The sequence below is a fragment of the Schistosoma mansoni genome, chromosome 5 (assembly GCF_000237925.1).
Source record: "Schistosoma mansoni strain Puerto Rico chromosome 5, complete genome".
Lineage (NCBI taxonomy): Eukaryota > Metazoa > Platyhelminthes > Trematoda > Strigeidida > Schistosomatidae > Schistosoma > Schistosoma mansoni.
In genome coordinates this window covers 7743975-7756907 of record NC_031499.1, presented here as the reverse complement: position 1 = coordinate 7756907, position 12933 = coordinate 7743975, and the positions used below count along the sequence as shown (strand labels likewise).

At 35.5% G+C, this 12933-nt stretch overlaps 1 protein-coding gene across 1 annotated transcript in view; it reads right to left on the bottom strand.

The window, feature by feature from the left end:
* Positions 1 to 12933, bottom strand: part of Smp_144020 (hypothetical protein) — a gene marked incomplete at both ends in the record, with an annotated part of 93329 nt that overhangs the window by 64440 nt on the left and 15956 nt on the right. Inside the window, 3 exons of the mRNA XM_018797787.1 lie at positions 3802 to 3900; positions 5973 to 6197; positions 10566 to 10640. Of these exons, the coding sequence (XP_018652794.1) occupies positions 3802 to 3900; positions 5973 to 6197; positions 10566 to 10640 (399 nt within the window). The remainder of the gene's footprint in view (positions 1 to 3801; positions 3901 to 5972; positions 6198 to 10565; positions 10641 to 12933) is intronic.

The window sequence follows — 12933 nt, the reverse complement described above, 5'->3', positions numbered from 1 at the left end:
TCCATGTCTCATAGGGAGCTTGTTAATGTTAGATCATTAAATTTTTTATCCAAGGACTTACACTCTTAACTTCGATCAATTTACAATATTACATAACTGTTACATAGTGTTATTAATGATGATTACGTCTCACTAAAACATCAAACATCCATCCCTAAAGCTTATCACTAATGAAACTAGTTTGATTTGTAGACATATGATGATCACATTTAAAAACGTAGACTGCCGGATTCCAACTCAGCGGTCTAAACGATCACATTCTTGCCACAAACTTAGAGGTTCTGTTTCTCTTAATGATGTTTTAGGTATGAACTGATAGGAGTGAAAAGCAAAGCTAAACAACTATCCATTGTTTCTAGATTTCTGTTACCATTCAAAAACTGATGTCAATTCAAGACAAATAGTTGTTATATGAAAAAACGACACAAATTATTGACAACATAAGATGACAACGATCATGACAGTAATAAAAACAGAGGTAAACAATAATATACTGATGATTGTGTGCATGTTTTATTGTTGTGTGCACATGTATGTACAAGGAACTAACCTTATCTAAATCTGTATCATGATGAACAGAGATCTAAAATAGGAATCAATTTTCTGAATAATCATTTTCCTTAAATGAGAAATTACTTTTTAGGTTTAAGTCTATTTGATCCATGTTAAATTATATAACAAATATCAAGATATTGTAAGCAAAGATGAATAGTGGCCAGCAGTGGAATCCAGTTTGATGCGCGTTTCGTCCTATTTGGGACTCGTCTGATGGATGTATCTGCATCTCAGAGATGATGTTCACTCTAGGACTGGAACCCAGAGCTTTTCGTTTCAAACGCCATCACGTTATCTACTCAGCTACTGAGTCCTGATAGCCACTTGCTTGTGCCATAGGGCGAAGTTTAAGTTCAATTAGTATTGTTTGTTTGAATATTCCCATTGATGTTTAGGACTAAAACTGATCAGTCACTTCTTGGCATATGTGCATACTGTGCGTATTGCCTCGATATAGCCTTATTTCGCAAGCATTGTAGGCAAAGGTAGATAGTGACACAAGCAAGTGGCTATCAGGACACAGTAGATGAGTGGATAACGCGATGGCGTCTGAAGCGAAAGGTACTAGGTTCGAGTCCTAGAGTAAGCATCAACGTGTCTGGGATGCAGATACATCCAACTGACGAGTCTCAAATAGGACGAAATGCGCGTCCTGGATTCCACTGCTAGCCACTATTCATCTTTGCTTATAATGCTTGTGAATGTAGGCTATATCGAGGCAATACGCACAGTATGCACATATACCAATAAGAGACTGACCAGTTGCAGTCCTAAACATCAATGGGAAGATTCAAACAAGTATTACTTAGTGAAAATATCAAAATAATATGAGTATAATCTTGATTGATATAAAAATAGGTTGGGAAGCAAATTAGAAATGACTAGGGTAAGATAAAGTTGATAAAGTCACTGACTAAGTAAGTTCCTAGGCTGTTCTCTTTATACGTGGCAAAAACTATCATTGTTAATGTAACAGAGTTTGGTATTATTATTACTATTGGCTTTATTCAATATTATATTTTCGGTATAATATATAATTATAGGACACAAATTGAGGAAAGCACCCAACTGCGTCATAAGACAAGCCCTCATCTGGAATCCTGAAGGTTAAAGGAAAAGAGGAAGACGAAAGAACACATTACGCCGAGAAATAGAGACAGAAATGAGAAAAATGAACAAAAACTGGAAAGAACTAGAAAGGAAGACCCAGGACAGAGTGGGTTTGAGAATGATAGTCGGCGGCCTATGCTCCGTTGGGAGCAGTGCGTATACACGATCCCGGCCTCACGATATTCGAACCCAGGACCTATCAGTATCGCTCACGAGAGCTTAACCTCTAGACCACTGAGTAAGCATCCAACGGTGTTGATGTCTAAGTTCAACCAATCCACGAAATTGAGCAACCGTCCACCATTGTCTTCAGTGAGTTACTATCTCATTACAGACCTGGTTGAAATCCACTTGTCACTGCTTTTCACTAGAACTACAGGAAATACCTCTTGAAGCCAGTCACTAGTGAGCATATGATTACTATCAGAAGGGAGGGTTTGTGGAGATTTTATTCAGTTTGATGATCCGCCAAGATGATAAAGTTTAGCTTGTCAAGATTATTGATTATGTCTTCTATCATGGTTCAATTATTTATTGTGAATAATCTAGAGATGAAAGGTTATTTTATTGGTGTATAAATAATGTTGATTGTTGAATTTTTCAAAATATCAGTATTGGTAATAGTGTTCTGAGCAAGATTAACATTTATGTACAAACCAATCAGATTTAGCATAACAGGTCTTAGATTTGGGCGCGAAATTCATTCAAACATTTGGCCAAATAGAGTCTTGACAGAATTTCTACAATTGCAGAACATATGGAATTCAAAACAACTGTCAAACAATATCAGAGTCAGAATCTTCAATACGAACGTCAAGACAGTCAGTTCCACTGTGCTGTACTGAAACTTTGAGAACTACTACATCCATCTTCAAGAAAATACAAGTATTTATAAACAGTTGTCTACGCAAAATACTCAACATTCATTGGCCGGATACTATCAGCAACAGCGTTTTATAGGAGAGGACAAACCAGATTCCAGTTGAAGAGGAAATTATGGAAACACGTTGGAAGTGGATCGGAAATACATTAAGGAAATCACCAATGTGTATTACAAGGCAATCCCTAACTTGGAATGGTGAAGAGAAGCGAAAAAGAGGAAGGCCAAAGAACACATTACGTCGGGAAATAGAAGCAGATATGAAAAAAATGAATAACAACTGGAAAGAACTGTAAAGGATTGTCTAGGATAGAGGTGGATAGAAAATGCTGGTGAGCGGCCTATGCTCTTCCACGAGAAGTAACAGGCGTAAGTAAGTAATTAAGTCTTGACAATTTAGCTGATGTTAGTTTGTGATGAAAAACTATAAATGTAATCCTTAACCTTAACCATCAACTGTAAATCATAATCCTTATTCTCCACATTGCTTTATAACCCTCATTTAGCTTTAGTAAGTAAGTAGACACTCTCAAAGTCATATTGACGTAGCTTAAAGGTTGTCAATTAATTAAGCATCTATTCCTTGATTCTATACCATATGTCATTTAGTTATATGATTTCATGTTTGTGGTGCATTATCGTTACGTAATTGATGTATATAATCTTGAGTTATTAATTCTTAGTGTATTGAACAAGAATACGAGTGGAGACAATCGAATGTCTTCGGGCCGAACATTACAAAATGTCTTATTAAAATATGAGAACCATATAGTGAATAGTTGATTTGCAAACTATCAATCAATTGTCTCAATCTTGACTGTTCCTTCTTCAAATATCCATCCACAGTCTCCGTTTATAAGTGTTCATGCATTTTCATACCAATTGCATTCCGTTCCCATTCTCTCCTCATCGATCTTCTACTGAAATACATTCAATGCTCGACCATTACCATATACGACTTATGTGGATATCAGTAACCTACACCCCAATAGAATGTACAACGTAAATCAGTTTATTCTCATCATGTTCTGATTGATCATTGGATATTAGATGAAATTGTTTTGGCCAATCAATTTCAGAACTTCCGTCCATAGACGAAAGTCATTTGCATTATTCATTGAGGAAAAGTTAATATTCTGGTTAGTAGAAGGTGAAATCATCACTAAAGAACTCTATAATGGAGTTACTACTTATTAGTAGTAAAATTAGTAATAAATAAAAACGAACAAAAACAATAAAATTTTAAGTATACTTACTTCAAGTTGTTCAATTCGATTAACTACTGAATCAAATCCAGAAGCTACATTTCCAAGTTTTCGAAGTGTTGATGATAGATCTGGATCTGGACATTCAAGCTAGGTGAAGTATAAACAGAAAATGAACAAATTGATCATACATATTTATTTCCTATTGTTTTCATAAGTTCTGTTAGGAGATATCAACTCACTGAAGATACTGGTGAAAAGGTTGCTCAATTTCGTTGACTGGTTGAAGTTAGACATTAACACCGTTGGATGCCGGCCGGCTCAGTGGTTTATAGGTTAAGCTCTCGCGTGCGAGACTGGTAGCTCCTGGGTTCGTATCTCGCGAGTGCGGGATCGTGGATGCTCCTTGCCACTGAGTAGTCCCATAATAGAACGAAACGGCCGTCCAGTACTTCTAGATTTTTCCATGGTGGCCTAGCTTCAATTGACTCATGATTTCAACTATGAAAATACTAAAATAAAATAATCAATATCTGATTGTAGAGATTGTTCAGTTTTTAGTAAAGATCATGAACTAATCAATATTAGATCATTATTAAAAACCTGAAAGCACTAGATATCCATTTCTTTCCAATATAGAACTCCTCAAAAGTCCCATGTGCATGATCGAGGATGCTCTCTACTGAGAAGAGCTCCATACTACGACGAAACATTCATCAAATGCTTCCAGGTTTTCACTGGTGCTCTAAACATATATCTAGACTAGATTTCTAGTAATCTTCAATGTTCTGAACTTCAATAGCCTTTGTTTATCCATAAGCAAAATGATCATTTATCATTTCAAATGTCAAGTATACTTATATAAACAAGAATTAGTCTATAAGATAATAAACATTAGAAAATAGATCATAAATCATTTGTACATTCTTGTCATTGTTGATTAGAATATACATACCAATGCATAGCAACACATTTTTTGTTACGTAATCAAATATACATACATACTGTTTGATGATAGTTTTGGTTTTTCTGGAATCTTTGGTAATTACTTGTTAAATGATTTTTCTTCTTCCCCTTTCTTTACATACATACATATACATTTTTGCCTGTTGATCTATACATAACAGATTGAATCACCACTTTACATATGATAAATATTCTTTAGTATGATGTAACATGCATATATATAAACAAGTGATATTTAGTAAAGCTTCAAGATTTGTGGCTATCAGAACTTAGTAACTGAGTGGTATAACGTGATGACGTTTGGAGCGAACGATGCTGGGTTCGAGTCCCAGAGTGAACATCAACATGTCTGAGATACAAGTATATCCATCTGACGCTTCCTGGATTACACTGCTAGCCACTATCCATCATTGCATATAAAGCTTGTGATTTCAGGCAATATAAAGGCAGTCCGCACAGTATGCACATATGACAACTAGAGACTGATCAATTTAAGTCCTAAATAACAATGGGAAGATACAAGTATACAACACCAAGTGAATAACTAACTCTATCATGTTTCAGTCCATCATTAAGTCAATCAGCTACAACATAGAACTAGGTTCATAAATACATCGGTCCAAGTTGTTATTACCTCATTAACACAACAAGATGAACATTGTATTCATATTTCATAATCATAATAAAAAGAATTGTGTCACTAAATGAATGAATGCCCCCAAATGCCCCGATACAGCCGAGAGTGAGGAGAGTCCGCTCTCCCTCTATCTCGAAATGCTCTCACATGGCCACGCGTATATAGCCTCTACCAGGGAAGTCCTACTCACTGCCTTCTCTCACCAGGGGTGTTGTTTACAAAATTGAGAGGACTAAAAGTGAATATCCGACGCTTTAACCGGGTTGGTGGACACGGCGCGTCCACCTTGGAGGAGTTGGAAAACCCTGATTCCAAACCAATGGTGAACATGGCCTTCAGTATTCTGAGGGAACAAATGGCGTATGATACAATTGTTGGTCACCGGCTACCATGGGACTGCATCTCCTCACGATGCTGCACTGCTTTGTGGATCAGACCTTTAGATCAAAGACTCCGGGTTTGGCCCCCTAATAAAACTATCTGCTTCAGTTTGGGCACCTGGACAGTATCACAGCCCTCACACAAATCTGAACATAGTAACCAATTATTGATTATAATCAATATCAAAATTTAAAAAAATAGGAAAATTCTATGAAAAAAAATGTGAAAATTAACTTACAAATTCTTCTGGTAAACTTTTTGTTAAACAATTTGATTCATCTTTTATTAGATTATTATTATCAATATTATTGACATGATAGGTCTTATTATTAGTAGTATTGACTTGTGAATACGCCGTTAAATAATCTACACCAGTAATTGATTTGCCTAATGTATGCCAAAATACTAAACCACGTAATGCATCCATATGAACAACATTTTGTAATAAAGTTGCTTGTTGATTCTTTAATATAAAAAGAAGAAAAAAAAGAAATTAAACAATTTTAACAAGTTTAATCAATATCTTAGTACAGAACTACTCAGTCGGACACCGACACAGTTGAATGACAGCTCAATGGACTAAAGGTTAAACGCTAGCGCGTGAAACTGAAGATCCTGGGTCTGGGCTCCATGTATGGGACTGTAGGTGCGAACTGATGAGGACTGATATACTAGGGCGAGTCAGTCATCCAGTGTTTCTAGGTTTTCGATGTTGGTCTAACATTGGTTGGTTAATGATTTCCATGAAATCAGACAATTTCCACCATTTCAAATTGATGGTAAATTATCCTTATCTTTCCATTAATTGTCATTCGTATATATTTGACCTTGTCAAATTACTCGCAAGTAATCTTGATCAGGTACATCTCCATCCGCTTCTTGTATTTTTTTCATGTCTATGAAAATAAAATCAGCTTACTATTCCCTGAGTCAGAGTATTAACGAACTCTAATGCTTTATACAATGTCAGTATCTTATTTTTTTCCTTGTCAAAATTAACATGTCTGTAACATATATAATCTAAATGTAATTCATTTTCCATTTTTCTGATAAAGTGCTATTCTTAACGTGGTAATTCGATCCAAATGCACTGGTACGGCCGAGAGTGGGAGAGTCCGCTCTCCCTCGCCAAATGCTCTCATTTGGCCACGCATAAATAGCCTCTGCCACACAAGTCCTACTCACTGCCTTCTCGTGGTAATACTGTTGTTTACGAAATCGAGAGGACGAAAAGCGAATGTCCGGCGATCTAACCGGGTTAGTGGACACAGATGGTCCACCTAGAGGAGTTGAAAAACCCTCATTCCAAACTAATGATGCACATGTGCTCCAGTATCCTGAGGGAACAAATGGCGTATGATACAACTGTTGGTCACCGGCTACCATATGACTGCATCTCCTCACGATGCTCCACTGCCTTGTGGATCAGACCTTTAGGTCAAAGGCTCCAGGGTTTTTTTCCTGGAAACTGGATATCTAGTCAAAGAAATTATTCAGTGTTTGACTTTCAGTGAAACTACAACCAAATATTTTGTTAAATTAGATTAACTACTCATAAGTAACTAAATTGTTTATAGAAAAGTTTACTCGACATATGTTTTATTAGTCATGTTTACTTCTGATAATACTAAAGATTACTCACAATGGTTATATATGCATAACAGAACAGGAATAACTCTTTGGTTCTATGAAAAATGATGAGGACAATAAAAATCTTCAATGACATGTCAGTTATCTACGAAGTATGCTTTACATGTGTATGAAGATCTATAAGTTATTTCCTTGAATAAAAAAATTGTTAATGACAAACTTATTGGATTTCAAATGACGATGAGGTTACCTTCTTGTAAGTTGCTCATTCTTAGAGACCATTTCGTTAACTTTATAAACAGAGTGTACCATAGAATGATATAACTTCCCTTAGCTTTCTCCCAGTCTCTTTTTATTGAGGTGTATTCAATGAACTATCCGTGAAACTACATGAAGGCAGCTTCGAATGAATGCATATAGCGCACGGTCATATCTCATATTTATAAAATAGACGAAACTATTATGGAAGTTCATTATTATCATTATTATGTAAATATATAAACATTGGTACAAGGAAGCACCAAGTATATATGTACTACACTTCGTGACTCCATTTATGTGAGGGCTGCGATACTACAAGAAGGTGGTTTTATTCAACGAGCATTTGAGATAGAGGTCTCATCCATTACGCAGTAAAGCAATGTCAGGAGATGAAGTCTCATGATAGCCGGTGACCAACAAACGGTTCACACTTCATTTGTCCCCTCAGGATCTTGGATCCCATATTTTCCACTGGTTTAGTATCAGACTTTTCTAACTTCTCTAGGTGTATACTGGATAAAGCGCTGGACATTCGCTTTTCGTCCTTTCAATTTCTTTAACAACAGCCCCCTTTCATAAAGACAGTGAGTAGGACGTCTGTGAAAGCGAATGTATACACGTGTCCATGTAAAAGCATTTCATTAGCGAGAGCAAACTGTTCCCACGCTCGGTCGTACCAGGGCATTTCAGGGGATTATAAAAGTATATTCATCATCCCTTTGTTAAGTGATTTCTCATTTTCACCATAAATGAATCTGTCAAAAGAATCCTTTTTATTCATTTCTAGATAAAGTCTAAAAAAATCTTATAGGTTGTTAAATTTCATATCTTTATTTCACTGTGTTACAGTCCTAAGAATTTACTTATTGAAGAGAACTAAGTGTACAGTTATTTGAAGACATAATATTACCTTTATCATAGAATACTTACATCAGTACAGAAAAATGAAATGCAAGAATTTTAACTACTTATGAGTAGATAATCTAATTTAACAAAATATTTGGTTCTTTTCATTCACTGAAAGTTCAAACATTTTTAATAATTTTTTTGGTGATTAAATTATTCATATTTTTCTTTCAAACATTGAAACATCATTTTAAAAAACGATTCAACAAAGTGAATACCTCGACTGTGAAAGATAATTTGTAATAATTTAAAATAACTAAGAGAAACATTGAATTAATAAGGCGATCTAAGCTAAACCACCATTAAAAATTTGGAAATACTAGATGGTCGTTTCATCTTAGTATAGGACTCCTCAAAACTAAGCATCCATGATTTCCAGAAACCGTCATTCTCATAATAATCCTCATTTGTTCACTAGTGATTAAATTCAAGATGGATTTCATGGAGTTTTAGTGAGAAGCCGTGACCACTGGAACCCAATCCGTAACGGATGGAGACAATTATTCACTTCGGACAATTGATGAATGGTTGCACTAGATCATGGATTGATTGAGATTAGACATTAAAATCATTGGATTCCGGTTCAGTTGTATATAGGTCAAGTATTCGAACATGGGACCGAAGTTCGTGGATTCGATTCCTGCGTGTGGGATTGTGAATGGGCTCTGTCCAGGAGTTTCATACTAGGACGAAACGACTGTTCAATACTTTCATGTTTACGATAGTGTTCTATCTTGGGTTGACTCATGAATTCGATTATTAAACTCACTACGACTTCCACAAACCTCCCTTCTCATAATAATATTTATTTTATTGTGTATTTTTCTTTTCATTCATACAAAATGGCTCGATCAAACCTGATCTATATTTGTTAACACGTCACGTGCAAGCTGTCATCGTATCATGACTCAAATGGTCTGTAGGTCAAGTGTTCACGCACTAGAGTGAAAGTCTTGTATTTGGATCCCGCGAGCGGGATCGTGGAAGAGCACTCTAATACGTAATTCTACATACAAAATCTATTGATTATTGATTCTTAGTTTTAATGTTTTGGATTGATTAGTCATTTATTATTCCCACCCAGATATGTTTAAATTGAAGTGTGTATATTCAAATTATATGCTATTCTACGTGGATAGTCTAACGTTGATCTATTTAACGTAATCTTCTACAGCCAGTTTGATACGTACTGCTATTTCCATACACTTTTCTTCTAAATACTGTTGCTGGATTTCTCAAACACAATGTTCAAATTTCAGTCCATTTAGATTGTGTTCCTTTTCTATATTTTTAGATAAGCGGTATCACCCTCCATCGAATTGTTCGTTTTAAAAAGAACTTCCACAACAAGGGGGTAAACCGTATATATTTCATATTAAAAAATTCTATACTCCCTTTCAGAGCTTACCCTTATTTACATATGTCTCTTGATGGTCGATCTTTTGATAGTTACCCTCATAAATTTACCCCCTTTTACACTCATGTCTTTCCTCGCGCTCTTAATGATGTGAAACGTTTTTCTTTACCCTTATTTCCTTTTGTTATTAAGAAGATTCTGTACTATTGTATTGGTTAGTATAACCAATATTAATGCATCCATAATGAACTGGAATTGATACTGGGTTATAGTTGCTCGTTTCTTCATTTGTTTTCAACTAGGTGATATTGGTTTCAACTCCCCGGAAACCATTAATCCCCCCTACATATTAAAGATGCTTCTTAGTGACACATTTCTACTAGTATGAAACCTAATTCAAACAGGTTTTTATACCTATTATCTTCACCAAACTTGTTTAGCTGAAACTAATCCATTTGTTCTCTTAAATCGTTATGTTGATTTTCTTCACTTCACAAATTACTCGAAGTTTGTGCTAATGATGTCGTGTGCAGAAGGACGATGAAAGCTCCACGACCAAACTATCCAGCTCAGAGAACAAATCTACATCAAAATCACCCACCTCAGCTATAAATCTTCTTCACCATTTCAAAATACGATAGTAATGATGAATAATAATATTATGGGTTAAACTGATAATACTTTAATAGTAACTAATAACATGACTTTTAAACTAACCTGACGTTTTTCAATTTCCCCTAATTTTCGTGTTAATTCAGCTAATTGATCCTTTAATGCAGAGTTTAATAGTGCCTAATTTGATTATGAAAAATAAAGTATAGAATGTAAAGGCAATACTCAATGTATAATAAATAAAAGTTAATTAAAATCAAAGAGTAATTTTAACTAGATACTTACCAAGAAATGGTGATACAACTTCATGGATTGGTTGAAGTTAAACATTAACATCCTTGGATACTGGATCAGTGGTCTAGTGATTAGGCGTACGCGCGCGAGACCGGCGATCCTACGTCTGGATCCGGCGAGCGAGGTCATGGGCGCTCACTGTTCAGGAGTCCCAAAATAGGACGAGACGGCCGTTCATTACTTCCAAGTTTTTCAAGATGGTCTGGCTTTCAACAACTCATGAATTCAACCATTAAATTAACCAACATTTATTTACTTCAGTGAGAAACACCTCAATAGTACCTTTTTACAACCTTGTCAGGGGCTAAATATAGATTTACAAGTATCATTAGGTTTAGATCATTGAATCGAGATTTTGTGTTTCACATTCCAAATTTAATCGATTTGTAATGGAATCCCAACGAGGGACGTTTCATGCTATTTGGGATTTGTCGGCTTGGTGTATTTGTATCCCAGAGTTGATGTTCACTATGGGACTCGATTCACGTAACGTTCACTTTAAATGTTATTGCATGATTCTGTGATTCTGAGCTATTAACATCGGGATCGGTTTTGTATTTATTATTCTGACAAACCATTACACTCTGTTGATTACATCTCTGTGTTTGAACATTGCGAATTCAAACTTAACAAAGTAATGCCAAATTAACAGTTTGATGTTTGTCGTAAGACCAAGTGGATGTAACTTTTTTTACGGTTAGATGATAGTCTCTGCGAGATAGTGTCACTCACAATACTTCATGAGGAAAACTGTGAACAAGAGTTCCATTAAGAAACAGTCGAAGTATTAGGCAGAGGTAATACAAAACTAGCCAGATAATTAACGCTTCAGCCAAACATTGATCTATAAACAAATCTAAATCGTTGAAGTCCATTAGCAAATAAGAAGAAGGATTAACAACTGCAAGGTCAGAGGTTAGATAAAGAAAGAAAACATTCCAGATAAACACATCAGATATTGGCCATAAAGTTACGGACAACAACAAATTGAATTCCAGATCAACAAAACAACTAGTTAATAAACTGTGGCAAAATTTCAATAGCTCACTCCTTATTGAAGTGTTTGCTGAATATGTTATCCAGGAGGGTAATGATAAATAAACTATTCAATTCAGTTAACACAGCATGTCCAATACTCATGTCTTGAGTTACAGGAATTGAAAAAACTCTCAGCAAATTTCTGTAAGTATACCGTTTAAATCAATCTCCAAACAATAGACATTTAGACGTAGACCCTATTTATCAACTCGGGTTTGGGACCCGCAGCTACAGGCTGAAAAACTGCATCACGAAGTAAGTGCTACCTTGGAATACTGAAGATTAAAGGAAAATAGGAAGGTCAAGGAACACATCATGTCAGGTATTTGGAAGCAGACATTAAAAAGAATGAATAGCAACTGGAAAGGATTATTCACGACAGAATTGGATGAAGAATGCTAGTGTTTGGCCTAAACTTCTCCATGAGAGTAACAGGCGTGAGTACGTTAGTAAGTAAGTAACCATTTACAGACTCAAAATGATGGGACCTTGAATGATGATCATTCTACACTACTAAGTCAGTTAAAGTGAGAAAATTTCAATATTAAATTTCTATTATACTGAGGAGATCTTTAGCCGATTTCTCACATATTTGATCTTCCCACATTAACACTGGATTACATAACTCACATTGATTTCATAGTGATTATCAAGATTTGAAGTCCAGTATTTAATCCTTTAAATATGATCATTATTAATATCAGAAGGGGTTTTTGTAGATGTTATAGTAATTTCAATAGTTGAAATCATGAGCTGGATCACCATGGAAAACCTGGAAGCACTGGATGACCGTTTCGTCCTATAGTGGGACTTCTCAGTGGCAGTGTGCATCCACGATCGCGTCTCACGAGATCTGAACCAAGGACCTATCAGTTTCGTATATTCATTGGAAAGGTGAAAGTAAGTGATTTTCTTGATCATTTTTATTGAAATTCTAGAAAATTAATATTAAGTTATTAGAAGATATTAAATTTGCCTGTAGCTCCTCCGGGAGCTACTGCCAGTCCCAAGCCAGGATAAAGGAAGAGGGTTGGGCATGGGGTTAGCGATCCCATCCCGTAGAAAACTAACTCGCTAAAAAAACGTTAACCAAAGTATTAGAAGATATTAAATAAAAATTTTCGAATGAAAGTCATTCTCT